Here is a 27,120-nt window from a genome sequence, read left to right on the forward strand (position 1 = left end):
ATGACTTTTTTTTTTTTCTCTTCCCTTAACAGTTCATCTGAAGAAGTGTGGAAGCTCATTCACTCCAAAGCAACTCAACTTAAGTCATAAAATATTCAGCGTGGCATGCTGGGAAATTATTACAAAATTAAGACAGAGGCAGAAAGACGCAGTAAGAAGAAAAGAAAAAGTGTTTTGGACGTTTTAAGGCCAAAATGACAGGATTATAAACTTCAGTTTGTCAAGTAGCGGATGTTGTGTGATTTAAATAAAATCCATTTGAAAGGCTTTAAACAAATTAAAAACAACTTAAAGCTTTGTCTTGATTTAAATTCCTGTTTCCTCGTATGATGCATTTCTCTTATTCCTGACATTTTCTCTTTTCTTGGCAGAGATGAGCTTCCAATGTTTAAATCTGAGATTTCATCCAATTAAAAAATATATAAAAACAAAATGAGGCACAAAAATTACAATAAAAATCAAGTGAGAGAATATTTTCAGCAACATTATTCAAATCTTTCCCCACGTTCCCTTCCAGCTGTTCGTCTGTGTGGGGAGATGAAGGCCAGCAGAGGGGGAGAGTGTTGATTGGACGAACCGTTTCTTCGTGCAAAGGCTGGTGGTGATTAATTAAAAAAAAAAAAAAAAAGGCTTCAGGATGGCGGCGTGGAGGTTTGTCAGAGTCGAACAGTTTCTACAAGTGGCAGTTTGAGGATGCTGGTCAGATGGATTTTGGCGTTGGTCACGCGTCAGGAATGTGCTTGGTGTAGCTTTGGGTTAAATGTTTGTGACCGTGCTGCGGTGGTGGCGTGCAGCGCGTGGTCGTCAGGCACAGGTGGTGGCTCTTCCTCCGCACCGCGAGTCAAACAGCCGAGCGGTGCACGTAAAGCAGGACTGTCGGGAGCCCTTTGGTGTCTCTGTGTGAGGGAGGGGAGGGTCAGTCACTGAGGCGAGGGGGGGGGTCAGGGTCAGGGGTCAGTAGTGGTTGTGTCAGCGTAGCAGGAGGCGAGAGCTGCTACAGGAATACACCGACATCAATGTTCACACTGAGGAGAGAGAGAGAGAGAGAGAGAGAGAGAGAGAGAGAGAGAGAGAGAGAGAGAGAGAGAGAGAGAGAGAGAGAGAGAGAGAGAGAGAGAGAGAGAGAGGAGGAACACACCATCTGGAGTCTGAATATTGAGTTTTATTTGAAAATTGAACGGATGCTTTATGAGCTTCCTCGTCTGACTTCCTGTTTCTGCTCAGCTTGACGCATTATTGCATCGAGGACACGGGACTCAACGCGGCGCACACACACACACACACACATCCTGTGTAAACTCAGAGTAACAGAACAGGGTGCAGTACCTTCGTGTCAGCTCAGCCTCTCAAGCTACAGAGTTCTTCACATTATTCTCCAGGAACGACCTGCAGGAACAGACAGCAGCTTTACTCAACACGGACACAACATGATGCAGACGGTGCCGACAGTCAAAAGGTCTAAACTTTCTTCCTGTCGTGTTCAGCAGCTCACAGAATGTGCAGCTCATGTGCGGTGTGCTAACGGTATGCTAGTTGAGCTCTTTGCTAACCCTGATAGTCGTGAAGGTTGGATCACACCTCCTGTGATCACTGTGTCTCTGTCTCACAGCATTATTCAAACACAGCTTTTAGAAATATGAAACATGAGGGCGCCAGTGGCCTAGTGGTTGGTGCGAATCCGACCCGTGACTCCTTTCCTGCATGTCGCTCTCTCTCTCTGATTCTGTTCCTATCTCCACCATAAAGCTATAAAAATAAAGCTTTTGAAATGACGTCACGATGAGGAAACAAACCACTGAGAACCCGACTTTACGTTTACAAATCCAAAACAAGGATGGAAACATTTTAACTCGCTTGACTCATCATATATAGTAAAAACATATTTAGTAGTGCTGGGGTTCTTTGATTTCATATTCTTGGGGTAATTAAATCAATTCAGAACACGTTTTCTGGATTCATGATTCAAACCGTCTTTAAATCACTTCATACAAACTGGAATTTTGGAAGTTATATTTTAAATCAAGAAAATAATCTTTTACATCAATTAATGTTATAATTTAATATTAATTTGCATCTTATTATTTTCTTATTTGTGGCAAAATTGAGGTTTTTTAATTTTATGTAAATTCAAATAAAAATATGATAGATTATTGACGAGCATGATCTTTGGTTTGTCGCTTGCAAAATGGAGGAATTGAAAGCTTTTTAAGATGCTCTCTAAAATGGAATCAAAACAAGCAACAATAGGAGAACTTACGTTTGGTCTCCTTCTAGTGACTTCTGGATCTCTTGAAGCACCTCTGCAAGAAAACAAATCCTGACTCATTAAGTGGGCAGCGTTGTGAGCGTGCAGACGTTAGCTCATGCTAAGCTACGGCTTCCTGGGATCAAAGGGGAGTTATAAACGTTGTGCGTTGTTTGGTAAAGGTTGGGGAGGAAGGTGCGTCTGATTAGAACGAGGGGAGCGGCGAGCTGACACACCAGCTGAAGGAGGCGACACGAGGTGCTCAAACAGCTGAAGCCACACATGAATGATTCAAATCACGTTTTTTATTCTCTCCTGTGTTTCTTCCTCTCGAGTACTCACGCTCGTCATTCAGCAAAGCATGCTCCATAACACGTCTAGCTGCGCTCTCTGGAACACACAGGCAGCAGGCAGAGGACACGTCAGTACAGTCAGCCACAAACAGGGTGTGTGTGTGTGTGTGTGTGTGTGTGTGTGTGTGTGTGTGTGTGTGTGTGTCAACACAGACAGCAGAAGCTCAAACAATAAAAGTTTAGCGACATCAAACAGAACGCTACGTCGTTTTGTCTCAGCCAATGGCACGTGCATGTTTAAAGATGAAGCGAACGTTTCCTGAAACACTTTTTACCTGCGTCTTCACTGGTGAGTCTGGTGTTTCTGGAGCAAAGAGAGAAGACAAACGCTCGTGAGGATAAAAGAGGCGGAGTCTCTATGTCTCACTGTCGAGTGTTAAAGGAGGAGTGCATACACACCTGTGTGCCGACGACGCTCCGTCAGAATGGAGCCGGCGCTTTGAGCCTGCTCGAAGAGGAAGCTCGACCAGACAGCGAGGCTCCACCAGGAAGCGCGTGGACAGAGAGAAGCGTTCAAACTCGGATGGAGAGATCAGGTAGAAACCTGTGTGGAGAAAAAAAAAAAACACCAATATTTATATCGAATCAAAACAGATTTCTGTCAGCAGCTGGAGGTTCACTAAACTCAAATCAGGAAGCTTATTGAAATAAGTCTGTGGTCTGAATTTAATATTTTACATCCAAAAAGCTGAAGATGCTTTTGATAACTTGTTGTTTCTTAAAGAGACAGAAGCAGAAATGTACGAAGGAGGTTTTTGAGCTGCACGTCTCAGCAGGTGTCCCACACTGACGAATCTTTAGCCACCATGTGAATGCATGATTTCAACAGAAGAGTTCATGCTACACGGTGTTGCAGACGTAGAACATGTTCAGGTGTGCGTGTTTACCCTGGCCGTGTTTGGTGAAGACACAGGAAGCGATGCCGCTGACGTCCTCTCTGCGTATGCACGGGTACTGAACCTGCATCTTGACTGACGGCAGAGACACCACGTGGACGTCGCCCTGATTGGTCAGAACCACCAGGCCGCTCTCGCCGTATTCCTCCGACTTACTGCTGCCGAACCAGGACACGCCCACCCGCCGCACCCTGGAGCCGTCCACCGCCGTCAGCTTCAACTTCATCTTAGCGCTCACTTTAGGCAGCGTGAACACCTGGAGACACACGAACGCAGCCAGTCAAACGACCTTCACCCACAAATATAAAGAACCTCTTTACATCACCTAACGTCAAGTCACAGATGAATGAAGGCTGGAGCTGCTCTTGTTTTCATTTGAGATAAATGTTTATGCAAACGACCTCCTGTGACCTTCAGCTTGTGAGTTGCATTGTGTGTGCGTGTGCGTGTGTGCGTGTGTGCTGACCTTAAACTGCTCCTCGGATATGACGAGGAGGTGGTGCGAGCCCTGCATGTCGGGTGAGCGAGCGAGATCATGTGCAACCTCGAGCGGCTCGGGGAGAGGAGCCCCGTGACCGTCCATCACCACGATGCCGACGACCGGCGCCCGATGCATCAGCTGGATCTCTTTCGCTGAAATAAAGAAAGAGGACGTTACAGCGAGAGAAGGAAAAGAGACAGGAAACACATTTAAAACACGTGCTCGCTCACCTGGCTGCGCAGTGACTGGCTCGTCAGCTCTGTGCTCGACAGGAGGGAGGCGGAGCATGTATGCAAACACACAGCCGCCGTTAGTCCCCGCCCACAGGGAGGGTGTGTTATGTGAACCTGCGACAAGATAAGGACACGTTTAATGAGCGCAGAGCTTTTTTATGTAAGAGGGCTACATTCAGCGGGTGGCTCTGTGACTCACTGTCTGTGAGGAAGGTGTCGGCGAAGTAGAGCGTCCGTACGAGGCCGGTGAACGAGTCGTCCGAGGAGCGCGCCTCGATTTTTCTTTGGACGGGAGCGAGCTCCATCTCTGCCAGCTCCGCCTCCAGACGAGCGTTGGCCTCCTGGAGCTGCTCGGAGTAAAGACAGCGATTGATTACTAAAGATTTAAAAGCTGGACAGAATTGGGGGGGGGGGGGGGGGGGGGGTCATTAAAGAGCAGCGAGGTTGACCTTGGCAGCGTTGTTGACGTGATGTTTTCTTAGCGAGACTCTGCTGCGCCTGATTCTTCTGAACGACTGTCTGAGGGATTTCTTTATGCTCTTCACCCTGGACAGAGGACCCTCCATGGCCAGCTGGTCACTGGGGTTTAGCGTGCACCTACAAATAAGACAGGAAAAAAACACTTTAAAATAATTTTCCTTTAAGGATTTCATTGTGGCCTTAAAAAAACGAACTCCAGGATTTCTCTTTGCTCTGCTTCGTCTTACTTGACGAAGACGTTGTTCTTCTGTTGGTAGTCGTAGAGGCCGAAACCATGGCTGGTCCCGAAAGCGATCAGCTTCCACTCCGAGTGCAGGGTGAGAGCGGTGACCACGGCAGGAGGCTGACACTGAACCAGAGCGAAAGGCTGGAAGCCCGGCGGGAACTGCACCGGCTCCTCTCGCACGTCCAGCCGAGTGTGACCCTGAGAAACACACGTTTTAGAATCTGGACTGAGACTTATCACTTCAGCTGTGAATGCTGACGCAGATGAAAGTGTTACTGTAACATGTTACAGCTCTGCAGGGAGTGACGAGTGAGGCACACAAGCTGTTCTTTGTGTGAAGCTGCTCGTTACCTTCCAGCGGAAACCCTCCTGGCCCTGAAGCAGATCCACAACTTTAGCCTCCACCGTCTGATCTGCTGCCTCGTCATTCAGCTCCAGCACCAGGATCTGAAACAGACGGCACGTCCACAATAAGACAACTACCTGTCTGAAGGACAGTTCAACAATTTCAATCAAATACTGAGCTTCACCTCTTTCAGTACATTTATTGAACATGTTGAATGTCTTCAAAAAAAAGACTTCAGGTTTGCAGGTTGTGACGTCTTCCTCTCCTTCGTTATTTTATAGATTTATTTTTTGCAATAATTTTTATGACAATGAAATAAAAGGATGAATTATTACCAAACAAAATTACTGGATGATTTAAAGGCTGACAAAATAAATAAAATAAAAAAATACGTCTATATGTAAATAAGTTAGTACATGGCAGATGTTTTCTCTCATTAGAAGCTTTTAAGGTCAGATTTATTTTTTACTTGTTATATTTTAAAGTAAGATTAGATTTTTCTGGTCAAACGCGACTAAAACACTTTTGTTTGCTACCTTCATCATGATGTAAATGTTGGAGCGTGACCTCTCACCTGTCCAGCCGTACCAGCCACGGTCAGATACCCGCTGTATTTACAGAGATGGATCTTCTGAACGCCGAGCCGCGGGTCATCACTGTACGGGTCGAAACAGCCGACCTGGGAAACACATGGACATTCATCTCCTTCCATAAAGTAGACCTACTGTCTATTGAATGACTGTCCTTTAAATCTAATCATCACAGCAGGAACTTCATAGTTAGATCGTCGATAGTGAAGGAATGTGACTAAAAGCTGCAGGAAAAACTGACAAGAAAAACTGCTTTAGCTGAGTTTAGTTTGTAGGAAAGCTGCAAGCTTTTCCTGACACGTACCTTCCTGAACGGCGGCCACTCTCCTTCAGTTCCTTGGTTCATGTTATCGTTGGGGTCGGCGTCCGTGTGGAAGACTCCAGCTGTGCTTAACTTATACATGGGATGCAAACAGACCCCCGAAGCGTCCCAGAATCGCACCGTCCCATCCTCGTGCCTGCACACACATTCAAACATTAAGTCCTTCAGAGAATCAAACAAAACCCAAAACAAAACATGTAGACAGTATTCATGTGGACTGACCCTGTGAGCAGCAGGTCTCTCTGTGGGGGGTCCGGGGCCAGGCTCTGTCCTCCTGTTATCGGCCACGGCTGCAGAGAGAGAGGGAGGGCTTTCATTTATAACATGCAATCAACGTGTCCACCTTCAGGATAGAGAACTCCCCACATGATGACAGAGGAGTCTTTTTACTGCTGATGTAAAGCTACACGAGGAGGAGGTCTAAACTTTAATGCCCTTTGCAACAACGGGTAGTGAAAAGAAGTAATGATAACATAACGCGCGTCTCGGGTCCTGATGTACCTTTTTGGAGTAATGTGTCTTCTGAAGGTCTCCGGCAGCGATGATCCTCTCCCACAGTTTGAGCGGGATGGCGGAGACGTGGTGGGAGCAGGTGATGGCGGAGCTGTGCAGGGGAACCAGGTACGGCGTCTGAATGACCGGCCAGTCCTCCGTCTGCAGGTCGATCACCACGAGCTCCTCCTCGACCAGCACCACCAGAGCGCTGGGATCTCCTGCACACACCCACAACAGATACATCTGTAAGCATGCACACTCATCTGCAACAGTTTAGTGCAGAGAATCGATCATGGTTAAAAAAGTATATACCGTAAATTCCGGACTATAAGCCGCTACTTTTTGTCACGTTTTGAACACAGGATGCGGATTATTTATGGATTTTTCTTGGGGGACAATGAGCTTCTGCCGCAAAAACATTTCACCTCGTCACGTCGGATCTTAATATCAGTCATTTTGCGCTTCATGCACGCACCCTCATCATGGAAAACACACGGAGAAATACATATGATGCAGCTTTCAAGTTAAAGGCGATCGACCTGGCTGTCAAAGAAGCTAACAGAGCTGCTGCACGTAAAGTTGACGCTGACAGCAACAACGAAAAAGAGACTGAGGAAGTGAGTAATGAAGTCATTCTGAGGCAGTGAATGGATGGACTTTTTCTTGTGAAATGTATTACGATCATCTTTTTCATCAGCCGTGTTACAGACACTGTTCGATGAAGGATTTCCACTAGGCTTCGTATTTGCGGATGTTACCGGTAGTACATATTTAATTAAAAGTTAAAACAATGTTTTTGTGTCACGTCTTTCTGTGCAAATAGCTCTGTTATAACGTGGACACCTGCGGCTTATAATCAAGTGCGGCTTATATATGTACAAATACATTTATTTACTTATTTTTAGCCGGTGCGGCTTATATCCAGGTGCGCTCAATAGTCAGGAATTTACGGTATATATATATATATATATATATATATATATATATATATATATATACACACACACATATACATATATATATATATATGTATATGTGTGTATATATACGTATATATATATATACGTATATATATATGTATATATATATATATGTATATATATACACATACATACATATATTTGGTTTATCTAACCAAAACAGTGACCCAGTTCAAACAGAATGTCTTTGCAGAACTGGTTGCATGCTCATCGTCAAACTTCAAGGCTGTTTACACCCTCAGCAGGCCGACGATGGGAGTTCATCAGGAGGTTATTTACATGCACACTGGAAACCAGCAAACTGGGAGAAGTCCAGTATGCATTTTTTTTTTTAACCATCTCCTATTTTAACTTGTTTTAACTGCATCATTGTACACGCAGCAATGCCGAGAGTCTGTGAGATTATCAAACATGAAGCCGACTGTGAGGAAGCAGATATGACAGGGAGCAGCAGCAGTCTGCTTCTCTCTCACCCTGCACAGTCTGTGTTTAAATGTACAGCTTTAACTTTGTTTTATTCATGTAGGAGCTTCCTAAATGTTTCTGTTCATCTATATGTAAGGGAGGGGGGACAGCGGATGATGTGTATTGTTTCTGTTTCTTGTCTTGCATGTCTCAAACTGCTACTGGACGCTTTGAGATCAGTAAAGTCTCCATCCATCCATCTATCCGCTCTCGTGATGACGTTTTGTGTCCTGCTGATATCACCATATAAGGAATGTAGAGTCGATCACCGTCAGCCATCGACGTGGACGACTTCTTCAGAACAAAACCAGAATGCAAGGCGTCTAGTTCTGGATCAATACTGTATTTGATCCTTTCTGCTGTCGTCCATGAGCTTCCCTTCTGTCTTTGTGCATGAGTCTGTCGTGTGTGTGCGTGTGTGTGTGTGTGTTGCGTGCCTGTGTGCTGTGGATCGCCTCTGATGGCGAAGAAGTCGATGATCCTGGAGGTGAAGTCCAGAGCCACGTGTGTTTTTCCGTGGATCACCGTGATACAGTGTCTGTCTCCGTAGCTGGCCCGGGGCATCCCACCGCTGAACAGCAGGAAGGGAGGACTACACACACACACACACACACACACACACACACACGCAGGTTCAAGTACAGTTCAGTTTGCTCTCAGATTAATGTGTAACAGTAGGTCATGTAGCACGTTGGGAAATAAAGTGAAGACATGAACAGGTATCACAAATGAACAGTTATTTCATTTACAACAGAGTCTTTGAGTCTTTGAGAAACACTTTGAGGGCCGATTCGTTCAGTTCAGTCTTCTTGTGTTTCTGTCATTTTAAATGGTTACACAATATTAATATAATATAACGAGTCAGAGACACTTCTGTTTAAAAAATCCATGTTTTGAGTTGCTGGTAGCCGAGGGTTACTGCGCCGCACTCGAGGCCGTCGACCTTCAAGTGGAAGACCGAGGTTCGAATCCGACCTGAGACTCCTTTCCTGCTGTCCATTCCCCCCTCTCTCTCTCTCTCTCCCTAATTTCTGACTCTATCCACTCTCTATCCAAACAGCTATAGTCTCTCTAGAGATAAGTGTAAACCCCTCCCCAAAAAAAACAAGAAAAAAAAAAAGATAGCTGAAGATAATGCTGCAATCATTATAGTCAGATTCGTCAATTTAAAGGAGCAATTCCACTTTTCACACCTCGACTATGTTAAATATACGGAGCCAGGACTATCACAGAGTAACAGAAGTCCCAGTCGGCTCACTTGAACAAAAAGACAACTCACCCTTCTTCTGTGGGAAGCTGAACTATTTTAGAAATGGCCTTGCAGGGAAAATGTCCTGCAGGTAAAAAAAAGAAGAAGAAAACAGAATCAATATCAGGCTTCAGGAAACACATTCTCTCCCCGACATCACAGAGGAAAGGCCTCACCGTAAGGAATGTCTGACTTCTCCTCCTCCTCGTTCACGTCCTCCGCCCCGACCATCCATCGACAGTAGCTCCCGTCGCTGTGCGAGCTGAGGATGTAACCTGCGTCTTCTGTCCACCACACGCTCTCCAGTTGCTGAGGTCAAACAGAGAAGGATGAAAAACAGAAAGGACACACCTCAAGCGTCCATCTTCTTCCCGCTGAGCGCCGGAGCGCTTACCTGCGTGGCGGGGATGTGCTGGATGGCACTCTGTTTCTCCAGATCCCAGATGACCATGAGACCTCGCCCGTAACCGATGACAACCTGGTTAGGATTGACCGGGTTCTCCTGCAGGGCTTCGACGTGCTCCAGGTTCCTTCGTCCTATGTAGTCTTCCGGCACACTGCAGGGGGGCGAGAGAGAGTGAGGGGAACCGCTGAACTGACAGAACGTGAAGGAAACATTTTGGATTTTAAAACGAACGTTCATGTTGTTCGAAGAGCTGGGAGAAATATCGACTTGTTCAGATGAAGTTCGATTTACGTATCGAACAACAGCAGGGAAACACACACACAGATAGTTTGTTTTTGTTGACGTTATAAATTTCTTCCCTACAGGAGCCAGTTTCTCTCTCGCCCTCTCCCTCTCCCTCTCTGAGCCAAACTCAAACCCAGCTGAGTGTACTTCCTTTAAGGAGCTTCTTATCTCATATTACTGTGTTTTGTTTCACAGACGGGCAGTTTATCATCTCTCATGTTGACATGATGCAGCTGCCTGTTAATAACAGACTCTGACGCTCTTCTTCTTGTTTACATTTAATATGCACAGAGATGAATGATTAGGATCCTAACATGTTTCTCTTCTTTTTATTGCCTTCTTCTCAGAGTGTAAACAAAGTAGACTCACCTTTTATAATATGTCATGTAATTTTTTTTTAAATCATAAATATTTCCATTCTTATTTTTTATTGTTCAACTATGTATTCATGAGAAATCTGACTGACACGTTTCACACTTTTAGAGGTAATCTGACACTACAACCACCCGACGTCCATGCGCCATCGTCACGACCATCGCCGTCCTCACTCATGCACGCCGTCGCCACGCTATGACCTCAGCGGGGAGGAAGTGTCGACGACAGGAACAAGAAGAAGAATCGTCACATTTTTCATCACGGTGAGTACGGTCTTTAACCTGCACTTTAATAAAGAGTTTTAATAACGCTTGTCATGAATTGGCGCGACACAAATAAACTAATTTTAGGAGGCTATTAAATTAATTACACGTCTCTATAAATAGCAGAGATCTCTTCGTCCCTCATAGCTTCATCATTATGTTACCAGTGCTGCAGGCTCATGTGATCATACTGAGTTGAGTTGCTCTTTGAGTGAATGTTGCTGAATAAAGAAAACCCGGATTGACCTTCCTAACAAACGTCCTTGATTTGAGAGTGCACGGGGGGAAACTCATAAATGATCTTTAAAAAGGGATTCAGACGTCACTTCCTGTTACACAGACTTCAACACTTAATCACAGTTTGTAGGGGGACCACTCACTACATCACATGTCTGAGCGTTCGACTCCCCTGTGAGGAGTCAGGGAGTTATATTTCATCTTTTTTTAAAACACGCATCCTTGTAAAAGCCCATTCTGTGTAATGTGCCTGGTTTGTTTGGCATTGAGTGGGTTTAGTGTGACACTGTGGGTTAGCGTCAGGTGTTGTAGCTGCTGACCTGCTGGAGACTTGGTCCAAACTGATGTTTCTCTCCTCCAGCTCTCTGAAGCCGGGGACTTCAACGATAAAAACATGTCCTCCTTCCGTCCCCAAGAGCAGCAGCTCCCCCGAGGAGTGAGCGAGCACCGCTGTCACTCTGGTCACACTTGGAGGGGCCCTGAGAGGTGAAGAAGAAGAAGCAGTATATGAGAGCAGTGAGACAGAAAGCAGGTAGATACTGTTTGATTGTTTCTTACATCTAAATCTGGAGATTTTGGAAATAACAAAAAAGATTTTCTTACAGCCTGAGCTGAAGTATTCTAACAGTTCATTTTTCAATCTAATGTTCAAACCCCCCAAAAACAGGTGGGAAATTGTAGTAGCTTGATGTTTTAGACTACACAGTGCAAAAAAAAAAAATGAAGGAGCTGCAGGAACGAAATAAATAACCAAAAAAGATCCATCCACGCTATAAAACTTAAACAAGCAACATCCAGCTGTCATGGAGTTTAAGTCTAAATCAGGCAGCGTCACTATGACAGCTCCTACACTTTGAGAAATACACAGTCCAGGATCAGGGAGTCATGGGGGAAACTTCAGCTCTATCATTGATTTATTTTAAAGCTTCTGCTCTGGAAAAGGTGAAGAACGTGTTCGAGTGTGTCAGCATGTTTTACCCAGGTGGTCCAGTCAGTGTGAAGCGTCCTATCTCCAGAAGTTCAGACAGTCCCTTGTGGGCTCTTAGAGTCCACATGTGCAGACTGTTATCATCCAGCAGAGTCACCAGTTCAACCTAAACCAAGACCATAATCGATCAGTACTGTCCAAGCGGCTGTAAAGAAGGCAGCAGAAACAAAGGCTTCTCTGTGCTGTTAAAGTCAGTGGAAGTTGAAAAGCAGAAATGCGGTCTCGTGTGTTCTGTACCTGGTGGGGGAGGAAGTGCACCTGCGTGACGGCTGCATTCTCATCGTGAAGACCCATGAACTCCACGCCAGGAGCCCCGTACCTGAACACTCGTTAAGGACCTTTCACACGCACTCACAACGAGTCAGGATAGAGAAACAATCACAGAGCAGACTTATCGACAGCACAGGTGACTTCACCGCCTGACTGTCTGAATCTGAACATGCAGGATATGTAAAGTTCAGCCTCAGATACCAGACTCTCTTGTTTTTATTTACTAAACCCTGAACGTCCACAGCAATCAGACGCTTCCTTTTGTTCTTCATTCTCAGTCACAAACATGCACGGCGTGCTCCGACCTCCACCGGACAACAGGAGCGTGAGGAATACAAAGCAGACATCTTTCCTGCAGCTTGTCCTATGTGCTCTTTTGTAAAGCCTCTCCAGATCCGCTAACTCCGTTATAAAAATATTTAAAATAATGACTGATCGATACGAGATCTTTCAGAACTCAGAACTCTATTTCAGCGGGTTGACCTGGTGCTCCTCACCAGACCAGGCGTGTTACCCAGGTGAAACATTAGAGCTCTGCAGCGTGCCAGCCGTTTCTCTTTTCGCTTAGTGACTCTGCATCCGCCATATTTGGTTTGCATGTGATTTTCTCGACTGCTGAACGAAGTGATCACGCTAAACGAGGCGAATAAAGTTTGTATGAATAATTCTATAGTTCTCGAGTCATGTCCAATCTCTCTTTGCACAAAGCACAGGGACGTGTAAACTCAAGCCTCGATGTTAAAGTCCAGGTTGTTCCTCAGACGTGTCTTCATGAGTGTGAGCTGTTGCCTTAAGTTTTCCTTTAAACTTGACATTGTGTGATTAATGATTCTCACGTGAAGTTTTACAGTGAATATTTTAGAATTGTGTTCAGTGGGCATTGCTGTTTGGGACTCCGGTGGATCTTTAGCTGGGAATGACATCGTGCATCAGTCAGCAAATGAAAAGGCTTCGATGTGTCAGGCTGCTGGAGTGCCAGTGAGCAGACGTTTATCTGACCCTGACCTCACTGTGGACAAACAGCACTGTCTCTCTGAAGATTGCTGTAAGTGTCACATTATCACATATTTTACGCGCTACACTAAACAAACAGAAGCTGCTCTGTCCTCCGACTCCGCCTGAGGCATCCTGTTCTTTCACTCACAATATTCATTCACAGATTTTCCTTTATCCGAGCGCTCGCGTTTCTCTACCCGAGAACAATCTGCTGCTTTGTACACTCAGATTAGCCCAATGAAAGAGTGCACTGCAGTTATCAAAACCAGTGTGTGTCTCAGTGTCAATGGGGAAAGTGTACTGACTGGCTCCGCTGCACCGTCAACGACAATTATTGAGCATAAAGGTCGTGGCGTCACCGACTCCGCTGTCTGAGAATGCCAGGCGGTGTTGAGCAACACTGTGGGAAAATGAAATACCTGCAGCAGGTGCCCATGTGAACCTGGCCCGCGTCACGCTCGCTCATTAGCGCTGCCTGCCTCAAGTTCAAACACGACGCTCAGATTCCTGTTTACACGCCGGCGGAGTGAAGGATACAGTTTGATGGCTCCGGAGCGCGTGCCGATGGCCAGCAGCTGCAGGGAGGGACTGTAGCTCAGAGCGCTGGGCTGGTGGGGGAATCCATGCTCCACCGTCTGAGGAGGAGACAGAGGAGACAATGACAGGATGGAGACGAGAGGCTGCAGACAAACACACAGCAGATAAGAGCAGGTGGACTACAAAGAGGAAGGACGACAGATAACATAGAAACATGAATCCGGTTGTCTCAAGCTCAGACGCTCCAGAGCTTCTCGTGTGATGCAGAAGGAACTTCTTTTTGTTCCCCGAGACAAAGCCTGAGCTGAATGTTTGCTCGTCAGCAGAAGATCAACTGTCTATTTGCTCTGGTTCAAAAACAACCTTCGATCATTCACTCTTCAAGAAGGATCAAAAAACCAGATACAGTAGGATCAGGATCAAATCATCAACAGGAACTGCGTCTACTGTCGCTCCCAGCTACAAACCTCTGCACACCTTGATTGGCTGTTTTCTAGAATCAGTGCGAGGATTCATCACAATAACTTGACGCCGTGATGATGATTCTCTGCAGGATCTGTACGAATGAAAAACCTGCGCTTTGTTACAAATCTTTTCAGGACAAAACGAAAGCGCCTGTGAGGAGTAAAAAGCTGGTTCAGGACCAAACTGATAGAAACACTAACGCTTCTTTATGACCTGCAAAAGCAGACGAGACCATCAGCCAGCACGCTCATTATTTCTTATCAGTGTTTTTACGTCTTTATCAGCTACAACGAGGTCAGACCATTAACAGTCACCGTCGATCACTTTGTTCACATCTTACACTACAAACATTTACATGGGACTGATCGTTCAGTATGGGACAATATCACCTCACGTCAAGTCTTCAGGAGAATCTCAACCATAAAAGATGTTTGTAACGCAGCATCACAAGTTTCTGACTGACGGTAAATACTTGATGTGAATGACATGACTAATATCAACCGGCTGTGGTTCGCGGGGGGGGGGTTGGATCCCACAGCTGTGCCTACTTATCGACCCTGACTTATTGTTTCTGTCACTCACATGAACCTGTGAACATCTGTTGTGATCAAAGAGGTGAACAGGGTGCTAAAGTTCACACAGATTAGCATTCATTGTAAAAAGGCTCAGACAAGACAAGAATCACAGGACAGCTTCAAGGTCCGCTTCGCTCTGATTAAATCAATACCAAGTGTCTGAAAGTGTGGATTCGACTGTGTGTACAGTTGTATCTTATGTATATACGCAGCTTTTGGATGACTCATCGACCAGATGAATCAGACTCAAAGGAGGAAACGATCTCATGAAACCACAGTTTGTTTATAGAACGGGTCAAAGTCGGCGTCGAGGCAGCAGCTTCACAAACTGTGACCACCAAACGTTTATTAAAGTCTGCTCGGCACCTTCACCACACGCATCGGGACAGATGTTGAGTCTCAGGACAGATGAACTTTCAATAGATTCTGCTGCACAGTTTTTAAAAACATCAGGACGCTCCGTCCTCCATCTCTTTCCATCCCACCCGCCTGTTTTTAATATTCCTCACAGAACAGAACTGACAGAACAGACTGTGCAGGTACCATACAATCCAGCCTGTAACGTTTATGAGACACAGAGTGTACAGCCGCTGTGATCTAGTCCCTGTTTTCATCATGAGCAGGAGCGTTAGCCGTCCTGCTAGCTACCAGCAGAGTAGTTGAGCTCGTACTCTATGAAACTTAATTTCAGCGAGCGTGAGATCCATTGTGGCGAACCCTCGTGCCTCATGGTTTTTGCGACGGTGACTTTGGCGCTCACTTCTACGAGCAGTCGCCATGGTGATGAGAAGTGAATCTTGTGACGGCAGCAGCAGATTGTGAAAAAAAATCTCTTTTTAAACAACTCCTGAAAATCAGCTGGGTTTTTTTTCCCCATTTCTGGACGTTTCACATCTTTTCAGCACTCTCGATCTTCACGAGTGTGGCGTGTTGTATCGCGTCAGGCTTTCTAACCTTGTTGAAGTGGAAGAGCTCCTGTTTGAGTCGATCTCTCTGGGACTCCTGGCCGTGTCGCCTGAACCTCTTCATCCTGTCTCAGCACCAGCGTGGAGCCTGCGGGCCCACCGACGCACGCTGCAGGGAGAGGAAACAAAAAACACTGCGAGTTAATATACATGCTCTCCTGCTCCATGAATAAGCTTCACTGGTTGTTATCTGGGTTTCCTAATGGTTGTATTGTGATGCATTGGCTTCAGTTGGTTGGTTACATCTTATGATCAATCAGTCACTGATGCAGGATGTTGGCAAGCACAAATAACTCCCTCTAATCCCTGTGTTGAGTCATGGCAGCGCAGACACTGAACAGGGGGAATCGAGATGAATAAACAACCTGAAACATGACGTTTGTTTGTTGAGCTGCCTTCAGACAGTTTTCTCTTTAAACGCAGGAGGACGGCCTCAGGGAGCTGGAAAAGAGAGAGAGGAATTCCACAGGTGGAATCTGGGCCCGTGTTCATTGTTGTCAACAGGCAAACCTGCAGTCAGTCAGCCCTCCTTAGAAGCACGGGCCAGCTGATGAAAACACCTGGAACACACACTGAGGGTTTCCACAGACAGAACGTCTCACTCTCCAACATCCTCATCACATTTTCTCTCACATTTGTTTTTTTTAAAAGCTCACAAAAAAAGCCTTCGTCAGATTCACGACATCTCCTTAAACTACGTTGTCGTTCACAACTTTATTCCCTCAAAACTGAAAGTGTCTGACAGTTGTACGGACAGGTAAAACAACCTGTTAATACCTGACAAACGGCAAAAGACTGCAGAAATAACATCACAGAACCTGATGAGATCTGTAAAGAAGTGAACCACCTAAAGATGAGGGAGCAGAGGAAAGAGAGGAGATGGTTTTCCTCGACTGTATTGGAGGCTCTCATGTTAAGAAGCGTTGCACATGGATACATCCCACTCTAACAGCAGAATCAAATAAAGGTATCTGCCAGTAGGCCTTGAGATGAAACACGACTTTAAGTGACAGAAGCTTGTGATCAGGGCTGCAGAATAACTCAGGGTCCAACTGATGGGATTTTTGGGCCAGATACTGATATTGGGGGAGAGAAAAAAAAAAAACATGACAGCGATAAATATGCAGACACTTCTCAGCTCTGCAGAGGAAAGATGTATTGCTTCGATACAGTCGTCTTAAACTTGTCTAAAAGATAACAACAAGATGGTCACTGGACTAGAAAGTAGCTGTGCATGTATGTGCATCAGCACTCGTTGTAATCCATCCACCTCACACTCTGCTACAGATAGAGAGCTGCTAGTACTGGCTGATATGAGCGGCTGGGTGAATGGGTGGGCTGTAGAATGAGAGAGGGAGCCACGTTTATATCCTGCGACTGCTCCGCGGTGCATCGAGGGTACGATGTGTCATTATGTTGAATTCCACCTCGTACTGATGTAAAGTCAAATACTTAAATGGAGATATCTTTGAGTATGTGTGAAAACGGCTCAAACGCCTCTTTCAGCTTGTGCAGAAATCTGAATCTGAATGAACCGCGGTGGCTCTCTGTCTCTCTCACTGCTGCTGAAACTAAAAATATCAAAGAACCTTTCAGCAACAATATTCGAGAGTATGGAGATTCTTTACTGAAGAAATAAAAGAAATATGGGTGAATGTGGGTGTTAAGGTTTCTTTTTCAAACTCCAAACAGCTGGTGGAAAGAGAACCAATGAGAGAGAAACGCGTATTATTCCTTTAAATAACACGCTTCAAGTCTCAGACTACTGAGCAGTGTGAAATAAGACTGAAGACTAAAAGGACTGACTCACTAAGCTGCATCACGTGAAGCAGCATGAAGGCCTCCAAGCCTGACCGTCTGTGTGTCAGACCAGGTCCCGGCTCCTCGCTGACACTCAGCTATGTGAAAGAAAAGCAGCGCTGAGATGGAGCGACAGGAAAACTCATAAGCACAGTCAGACGTATGAGCCACAAGCATCACAAGTCCATGACAGAGGCATGCGCTGTGACTCATAGTTTTCCGTTTAACGCGGCTCATTTGCCTGAGTCCACATCGAGACGCTTCTGTTAAGAGTCTTATATCAGCACTTCTCACTTGACTCACATTTTTTGGACTGCAGCTTCCTGCAACACAACTCAAAGAAGAAGAAGAAGAAGGACTGGGATCAGCACTGAGGCTAATCAGGATACGACTGTTTCAAACTAAAGACTATTGCAAACAAAAACAATACAAGACCCAGTCAGCGTTTTTAACTTCCAAAAACTGGAAGCAGGCTCCTGCAATGTTTCAGTAACCAAGCATCCGTAGGGTTCAAACGTATCAGTGACTGTGAATAATCATGTCGTGAACGTAATCAAGGTTGTTTCTTCAGCCTCAGCAGACAGAGGACCCCGCCCATATAGCAAGCACTAAACACAATCAATGTTCTCCTTGATGATCCTTTGTGTGTTTTTTCGGCTCGACCTGCAAAAACACTCCTCACAGTGTCGTCGTTTCTCTGTCACTTTGATTCGATTCAAGCTTTCAGCCGAGCAGACATAAAGCTCCTAAACAGAGACGAGTAACACACCTGTTGCTGCAGCATGTCATAAAGTGTGTAGACTGTGTGTGCGTGTGTGTGTGTGCGTGTGTCAGTGTGTGTGTGTGAGATGGTCCCAGGAGAAGCAGTGGAGCAGAAAGAGGGAGCTCAAAGCCGTAAGCTCTGCTGACAAAGGCAGGGTGGGAGGTCTGCCTCCCCAACACAGCGGCTCCTCACGGCTACCAGAGGAATCTGCTGATGGAAAAGCAGAGTAGGAACACAACCCTCACATGTGCACACAGACGCGTAAACAGCCGAGGCATCGACCTGCACGGAGAGCTGGGATCCATGGTGTCAGATCATCCTCACGCTACGTGTGCAGCGAGAGCCTCAGACAGCATAATCCCACTGTTGTTTTTCTCCCAACAGATTAATTGAGGCCTTTCATGTAAGCTGACAGACATTAGAGCACACATTACCCAGTCATTAAACACACTCCAGTGTTATTTCAACCCCAGCTACTTATCAAGAACCAACTGTGCCAATGAACATCATAATTATATAAAGTCAAGTGATGTTTAAAGCTGTTAGTTCAGACAGTTGGATTAACCTCCTCCGCTCCCTTTCAAACCTTTTCACACATGCAACGTTCACCCGGCGAGGCTTTAACCATCATTCTGCCTGTTTTAATGGTTATTTTCAGCCTTTAAGCAAAGACATGAATGAGAATGATCATCTCTGTTAACGCTTTCTCCCAAAATAAAAGGATTCTCATCAGTAGCCACCTGTTGGCTCGCTGCTGAAACAAATACAGACTTAGTATTTTCAGATGATTCTAACATATGGTGCAAGAGCAAAACGCATGCAAAGGCTTATTTATACGATGAAGAAGGTAAAAGGTCAGAACTAGATTATTCCATCGATCGCTCGGCTACGATTCACGACTTTACCAAATTCCTTCAATTTTTTCATGAAAACGTCAACGCACTCCGTAATCTCTTTGGCTGTTGCGATCGAGGGGGGGGGGGGGGGGGGGGGGGGGAGTGCAAACCGGCTTGTAAGTGTGGTTTGGCTTCGCAGTTGCCATGGTAACGCCTGCTCATTGCGCTCTGCAGCTGCTGACGCTTCACGATGCTACTGCGATTCATCTTTCAGAGCACCGATGTGAATCGACTCATCCTTACATCCCTACTGATGGCTGCGTTTCAACAAACTGAAATGAAAGATGTCCAAGTCCAAATGGTACAATATGGATCATTGTTTATATCCCACACATCGATGACACTCTGGCGAGTCGCTCAGGTATATATATTTTTTAAGGGTTAAACATAAAATCACCTGACGTGCAGTCTGCATGGGACCTCCTGTAAAAGCCTCCGTTACGTCTGACTTTAAAAACTAAACCTTCTTATTCTGTCCTTTGAATATTTCTCAGCAGCTGCAGGAGATCTAAATAAAGTTTCAATAAAAACATTTCTGTAATAGAGAGTAACAACACACTCCCACACCTCTTCTTCTACACTTCACACACACACACACGTCATTATGACCGGGAAGTACCTGTAAGTTTTCAGCTCATCAGGAGAACAATGGCAGGTCAGAAGTAAACATCACACAAACCAGTTTGAAACTGTGTCAAGTCACAGGTTTACCATCACGGATGGATTTTCACTTGGCAGACGAGCAGAGAACATGTGGCGGAGAGAGAAAAAAAAAAAAAAGTCGATGACGTAAAGCAAACGCTGCGCCTCTGCTCACACTGTGGGATCTACAGTGAGCTCATCCTTCAGTCAGATAAGCTCACATGTGGACAGTAAATTTAACAGGCTTATTGACTGTTCTCACAGAGTCACATTCAGTGTGCCTAACGTGCGTCGCCTCTGCTCTCTAATAAATGTGTTCGCTCTCAGTTAGCGACGTGCCGCTTGTTATCTTTGCTCCTACAGTTCAGTGAGGTCATCAAATTCCCAGCATATCAGCCGAGCCATCGTAGCTGAGAAAGGGAGTCAATGGAGTGAAGGAAGTGCACAAACATGCCTGGACTCGACAAATAACAAGCTCGGGAGAAGTGGCTGGACGAGCAGAGCGGCTCCACGGACCCAGTCTCTCAGCGACATAGCTAGCATAGCGCTTCACAGTAAGAACCAGCAGCCAGGAAATGCCTGGCATCCAAAACATTCTGCTTATGGACTTGTGCAATCAACAGCTATGCCAGAACTTGCTGCGAGACAGGAAAAAAAAACAAAAACAAAAAAAAGGTGCATAGAAAGAATGTGAGTGTATGTGATCAACTCGAGGAGTAAAGAAGTCCGATTAAATGGTGTCAAATATGCAGCAATGAGTGCTCAACTCACGGTCCAATCAAAAAACACTTTGGTTTCTCTCTGGCCTTCACTCTTCAGTCTATTTAACAAGCTTAATTAGCATGAAGGTTAAGCGGTGACAGACGCACGCCATAATGCTGTATAATAAGCTTTAAAGAACATCAAAATGACACGATTTTTTACAACAACACGACCGACTAACACGCCACATTCACTCCAAAGCTGTAATCATCTGAGAAATCCTGCCAATCACAGAGAGACACACACACACACACACACACACACACACACACACACACACACACACACACACACACACACACACACACACACACACACACACACACACACACACACACACACACACACACACACACACACACACACACACACACACACACACACACACACACACACACACACACACACACACACACACACACACACACACACACACACACACACACACACACACACACACACACACACGTCACTACTCGGGCTGTTGATTTCAATAAGACAACTTAACGTTTACATCAAACATCCATCATCATTACGCCCGTCCCGTCATATCTCTGAGGCGCCCCCTAATGGTCCTGCACCCAAAGTCGGCAGTCACTGTATTAATCCTTGATGCCGTTGCTCCGTGCCGTCACACAGCCGACCTCCACGAGCCGGGACTGACTTCTCACTCTACAGCCCGGATGTGAACAGATCTCGTAGGAACAGCGCGGTCTTCCCAGTATTGTGATTTAGAAAATCAAGATGGAGAAACGCATGTAGGCTGTGTCAGAGCGACGTATAACACGGCCACGAGGATGTTCAGCTGCGAGGAGGAACACCGACGACGCTCGCCACACTCGCCTCAACAAACAACATTAACCCACAAACCATTTTTAAGAAATGTGCCTCACTTGTGACTGTTTTCTTACAGACTAGTAGGTTAGTCTGAATTTAAATTTCAACTAGAAAATAAGTTGTTAGGAACATCCCTATTCTAAACATACTTAACGGCAGGGTTAGTGGAGATGCTGTGAGCCAACGTTTGAACCTACGAACAGTGAGTGCTGGTGAGAAGAGCTTTAAAATAAAGGTTGGGACAGAAGCTGTGCGGGGGATCTGAACGCCTCTCTGTGATTCTGAGCTATTCTCGGTTTGTGGTGATGGAGCGGACTGCTCGCGAGTCAACATCAGACGTGTGCTGCGGGTTATGGTGCGACTTGTGTCAGGTCTGTGCAGCAGAGTGAGGAAGGAGGGGGCGTGTGTACAACGTGACATTTAGACCGTAATATTTACAACAAAGAATGTGATTCGAGCGAGCAGGAGGAGATCGAAGGAGGAGTCGGCCACAGCAGCAAACATTTGAGAGATGCTTCCTTCCACAAACAAAACAGAAAGGAGATCTTGTCAGTTTTGGGTGTGTCTGACAGGATTGCATATCCCCCACTAACTCACTCTGTCTTTCCTGTAATCAAAACCAGAGAAGCCGAGAGGAGGAGGAGGGTGCTGATTATCAGCACAGTGCTTACACCTTCAGCTCATATTGTTTTTGACAAAGTCTAACTCGTCCACATAATCCTCATACAGGGTCTGAGCAAACGGAGAATTAAAGGGTTTACCCATTTTAAGTGTTAGCGTCTATGATCATATCATCAGTTTCAGCCAAACCTGCTTTAACTACACCCATCTAATCCACACGCCTGATGCCTGTCAGTGTTTGTCATGTCAGCTGTGCAGATAGTATAAAATAATAATGGGACACATGAAGCAGTATGCACATGAACAGACGAACAGTAAGGGCAGAATCAAAGCAGAGGGGGCAACGACGACTGAATGTTTTCAAGACAAGCTAATAAACCAAGTCCACAATTATTCACGTGTGTGAGTTGTGTTGTTGTAAGTGCACAAACTGTCTCGTCTGTACAAATGCTTCGGTCAGGTTTTGAAAGGTAGCCAGGACAGTTTGCAGGAGATCGTGTGTTGTTTCAAATCATGTGGCGTTGAAGAGTATCACTCTGGAGGTCACAGAAACTCGCTGAGTTTAACATCAGAAAGCTGTTGATCTGAAAACTCAGGGGGCGGGGCTTATTGCATTTAAAGAGACACACACTAAAACGGAGCGTTCAGAGAGAGCTGGTCACAAACCTCCTCTGCTGCTGGATTCATGTTATATTTGGACCAAAGCTCAGAAACACTGATGTTTCATTGAGACCACAGGGGGGCGCTGTTTGGAAAGGTGAAAACAGGAGGATAATATGTTCCCTTTAATGGAAATGAAACCTTGTAAATCGTACACTAATCGATTTAGACAATCAGCCCGAGGACAGGAGTCAGAGCACTGATGTCGAGGACCACAAAGTGTCCAAATACACCGGTGTCTTTTGTCTCAATGTGCCCTCGTAGTTTTAACAATAACTGAGTGTAAAACCTTGACATCATTCAAATTAAAATCAAACGAAATCAACACCACAGCAACAAGACTACAAGATGAAGCTACCAGTGACCTATCTGCAAATAAAGAAGGACTTTTTTATACACATTAAAACTCGCCATGAGCTCTATCCTCCTAAACGCTGAAAAGCCTGATGAGCACGAGGACATTTTATACGATCTGTACTTCCAACGTCATCCCATTAGAAACCCACAGGGAGAAAAAGGCTTCTTTTCCTGCCCCATAATGTCTTGCACATTGGATGAGGTGGAACAGGAATGGAGTTAACAGTTAACATGCTAAACACAGCGTGACAGTCTGAGCCGAGCGCTCTGTTTGAAGTTTACAGGCAACGTTCGCCTCTTGGACATCACCTCCACTGGTGCAAAGTTACATAAGTGACATGTCCTGTTCAAAGTTCGGGGGGGGGGGGGGGGGGGGGGGGGCTCTGAGGTCTCAGTGTGAAAAGTGCTGCTTTTATCTTCATATAGATAAAACTGAGTCAGCTAAAAAGTGAATCCTTTTGTTCAAACTTTGAAAGCATGTCAGAAACGTAGCAGGTGAAACATGCTCCTCTTTGGCTTGCCCTACATTTGGGAGTGGCCGTTTGTTTTGCCTCCATAATAGTTTCAGGTGGACTTTGCCATGCAGGTGGAACAGCACTACGCGCACTCAGAACAAAGGCTTTTTGTTTGGCTGCTGCTGCAGGTGGAGTTACAAGGACACGGCCTTTGTGTCCTCCAGCTTTCTCCTGTCCAAACTGTCTTCAAGGCTGCTCTACGTTACCTTTGTCTGCCCCTTCATCAAAGCATGGGTTAAAAGGCAGAGGACTTATTTATAAGCAGAAAATACCAAGTGATCTAATGACTATATTAAAGACTAACAGTCACAAAGGGTCCTCACAATCTCTGATTGTTAAACTTTGATTTAATTGTAGTAAAAATGTCAGTCCAAAATAAAAAAAGAAATGTGCAGGTAAGCCGTCTTCTTTTAGTTCCATGTTAAACTAACATGATGGATTTAATCCTCTCCGACACACACGTCTGTCTTATGAAATAAACTTTTTGACACCATCAATCTTCAAAATAACAGATTGTATCTTTCAAAAAAAAAAAAATATGTAAAAGAAAAATATATAAATGGTGAGCACCTGTAAGTCAAACAGCAGGGATGTAATGTGAGTAAGGGTCTGTTGTTTTGTGTGTTTGCTTTAAAACGTGTTGTTGTGACTGTGGCTGAAACGAGCTCAACCGGTGAAACGATTCTTCCTCAAACACAAACACACACACACACACACCAGTTACTCATGCAAAAACCAGACCGTTGACTCACAGGACTTACTAACATACCTGCTGGGGAGACACGCCTTACTCCAGCCATACATGACCGAGATATGCAACACGGTGGTGGCGCACAACTACAACTCACCTGGCTGAGCAACAGACCAACGTTTACTACCGGGGCTTATTTTTGGTTTCTGTGGGGGGGGGGGGGGGGGGGGGGGGGGGTTGTGTTTTTTGGGAGGAGGGCGGGGGGGCTCAGGTCTCACTTAATCAAATACTTTAAACTTAAAAAAGTGACGCTCATGATGATGTGTGCTAAGTTCACATACTAAGTTCTTTAGATGACTGCAGGTTTTTGGTTAACAGAACGACGGGTGATCGGCAGAAGCTGAATTAAAGTTTCAAAATGTTTTTGTGCCAAATATTTGTGTTTTTAGAGACAAACTGACTTGTGCCAAAGAACACGACTGACACGTTTTTAACGAGTCATTCAGGTATTTCAGGGTTTTCAGCTGGATATGTATTCACCATTCAAACCATTAAAGTGCATTACAAACATCAACTGATTGTGTAATTGACCACTAACATGGTAAATCAGGTTTCGGGTTCAACCAAAGCAGGGCTTCACTAAAGCCCTGATTACTTTCTGAAGGTGACACTAAGCACTCATCTCCCTTCATGGTTTGAAGTCATTTGCAAAGTAACACAGCCTGATTTGCATAAACTTCCCAGAACTTCAGACAGCGCAGACAACCATGGGCCACAGGAACCTTTTTTTAGTTCCTTGAAGAGAAGTGCCTGAACCTTTTAGTTCTGGGGTTTGCAATGTCGCTTAACTTCTCAGTCCATGACCCCACAAAATAATGGTGCCAAAGACTGGGGACCCCCAAAGTCCCTGGAGGTGGTTAAGACATTTAGCGCAAGAAAAAGAAAAGGAAAACTGTTAATACAAAAAAGTCAAAAGAGAGCCTTTAATAGAGATATTCACAAACACCTCTTGCGTTAACCCTTCAGAAAGAAGTCAGATGTAAACACTGCAGAAAATGAAAGTTATTTCTTTTCAGCTGTTTTAGAGAAGTTCATATAAAACTTAAATGTTCAAGTGATTCTTTGATTTCAGTTCTAAATGTCCAATAAAAACAGAACAGTTCATCAGATATTCCCTCTTTGATTGAAAACAGTGTCCCAGCTTTAATAGTTGAGCATGTTAACAGCAGACACCATGTCAGTGAAATAAGAGAGGAAAAAACCAAACATGAACTTATCGATCATTCATCGTGATCGAGGTCAAATGTTCGATTAATCATTACATTGATTTGAGGTCGTATCACCCAGTTTTTTAACTAGTTTTTTTTTTCATTTTAAGAATTTAACTACTTGTTTGTATATATGTTTCCTCATACGGGGTGAAATAAATCATTTTAGATTATTTAAGATGTGTATGAAGTGTTTTGAAAGACACCTCGCGACCCCCTTGTTGCCTGGCGACCCGGAGGACCACCTGTAACATTAGTATGGCTTATTATTCATACTAAATAGATGTGTTTTAGTTGCTTGTTTTTTCCCTGAATAGTGTAAATAAGTTTCTGTAAGGAGACAAACACTGTGTGATCTCAGAAACAGTCAGCTAACTTTAGCTAGCTCAAGTTGTAGCCTGTGCTCAGGTGTTGGGGAGGAAAACAGGTGGCTGTGATGAGCAGGGTGAAGTTCCTGTAAGTTAGCCAGCTGCCTCAGACTCTTTCAAACACCTGAAGGGAGCCAGGTGTCTATAAACACGAAGCACCTCACGACCCACCTGATTCAGAAACGGCCGTTGCTCCTCCGACGTTAAACGTTAGATTTCACCTCCGGCTCGTGAGCGCTGTTTGAGCCAGCGAGGAGCTCCTCTCCTCGGACCACAGAGGGAGGGAAACACGGCCCGTCCGTAAAGTAGTACTCCCGGGATTCAGTTAACACAGTAAAGCCGAGGAAATATCACGTCTGAACACCGGTTAAAAACTAAAACCAGCTCCTTGTTTCTCCACCGCTCCTGCGGTAGCTTCGGTGTTTCCTGCTAGGCTAAACTTCACTGCTGCGAGCTCCTCCCCTTTATGATGCGTTCATGTGCACCTCGTAAACCCCAACCACAGCAGCAAGTTCCGCCCAACTTCCGCGATATACAGCAGCTTTGATCTTTTTTTAAAGGGGACATATTATGGAAAAATCAACTTTTACAGTGTTTTTGAACATATATGTGGGTAACCTATGTGTCTATCAACCCACAAAATTTAAAATAAATCCATCCAGTCCTGTGTTTGTGGTCTGCCTAAGACTTACCACACAATGAAAAATGCTCCGTTTCAAATTTTGTGAGATTTTGTTTGTGACGTCACAAGTTGGATTCTGGTGAGAAAATCCCCTCCCCTACCCTGGTATCTCAACCCATGGACTCCACCTCCAGTCTAGAGAAAAACTTTTGAGCAGGTCCGCCATTTTTATTATCTCTACAGAGGAGTGATGTCTACTGGAGAAACTCAGGGGGCGGGGCTCATTGTATTTAAAGAGACACACACCAAAACGGAGCGTTCAGAGAGAGCTGGTCTCTACAGGGTCTCTAACCTCCTCTGATGCTTGATTTATATTTGGACCTAAGCAAAGCACAGATATTTCATTTACACCACAGGGGGACTGTTTGAAAAGGTGGAAGAGGGGGATCATATGTCCTGTCAGATAAAAAAAAGTACCTATGAAGTGACTACATTAAAAAGTATCACCAGTGTTTTTTAATTGGTCCCTTTAAAAATAAAACACAGACTCAAAGTATTCATCAAGGAAACGCTGTTTGACACAATTCAAATGTTT

General features: G+C 45.0%; 2 protein-coding genes across 2 annotated transcripts in view; one reads left to right on the plus strand and one right to left on the minus strand.

The window, feature by feature from the left end:
* Window positions 1–26,388, minus strand: llgl2 (LLGL scribble cell polarity complex component 2). Its single transcript, XM_079333585.1, has 27 exons — window positions 26,075–26,388; window positions 15,713–15,832; window positions 13,719–13,816; window positions 12,153–12,234; window positions 11,906–12,021; window positions 11,248–11,406; window positions 9,756–9,918; window positions 9,538–9,670; window positions 9,392–9,446; window positions 8,550–8,704; window positions 6,674–6,885; window positions 6,395–6,462; window positions 6,155–6,308; window positions 5,835–5,939; window positions 5,266–5,361; window positions 4,916–5,112; window positions 4,658–4,805; window positions 4,408–4,555; window positions 4,206–4,322; window positions 3,961–4,127; window positions 3,486–3,750; window positions 2,998–3,142; window positions 2,874–2,902; window positions 2,588–2,635; window positions 2,258–2,300; window positions 1,327–1,386; window positions 1–1,025 (listed from the first exon to the last, which is right to left on the minus strand). The coding sequence occupies exons 2-26, from the start codon at window positions 15,785–15,787 to the stop codon at window positions 1,347–1,349; spliced, it is 3,018 nt and encodes a 1,005-aa protein (XP_079189711.1). The 5' UTR covers window positions 15,788–15,832; window positions 26,075–26,388; the 3' UTR covers window positions 1–1,025; window positions 1,327–1,346.
* acbd4 (acyl-CoA binding domain containing 4) overlaps window positions 10,185–27,120 on the plus strand; it is a 179,971-nt gene continuing 163,035 nt past the window's right edge. Inside the window, exon 1 of the mRNA XM_079333578.1 lies at window positions 10,185–10,195. The gene's annotated coding sequence lies outside the window, so the exon portion shown is untranslated. The remainder of the gene's footprint in view (window positions 10,196–27,120) is intronic.

The sequence above is a fragment of the Symphodus melops genome (genome assembly GCF_947650265.1).
Source record: "Symphodus melops genome assembly, chromosome: 21".
Classification (NCBI taxonomy): domain Eukaryota; kingdom Metazoa; phylum Chordata; class Actinopteri; order Labriformes; family Labridae; genus Symphodus; species Symphodus melops.

Bases quoted from the DNA above. Each gene is read 5' to 3' on its own strand.
- llgl2 (XM_079333585.1), bottom strand. From the start codon at position 15,787: ATGAAGAGGTTCAGGCGACACGGCCAGGAGTCCCAGAGAGATCGACTC. The intron at 9,447-9,537 runs GTGAGGCCTTTC...TTTTACCTGCAG, and splicing joins GAAGTCAGACATTCCTTACG to GACATTTTCCCTGCAAGGCC. The intron at 2,903-2,997 runs GTGTGTATGCAC...TCTTTGCTCCAG, and splicing joins GGAGCGTCGTCGGCACACAG to AAACACCAGACTCACCAGTG.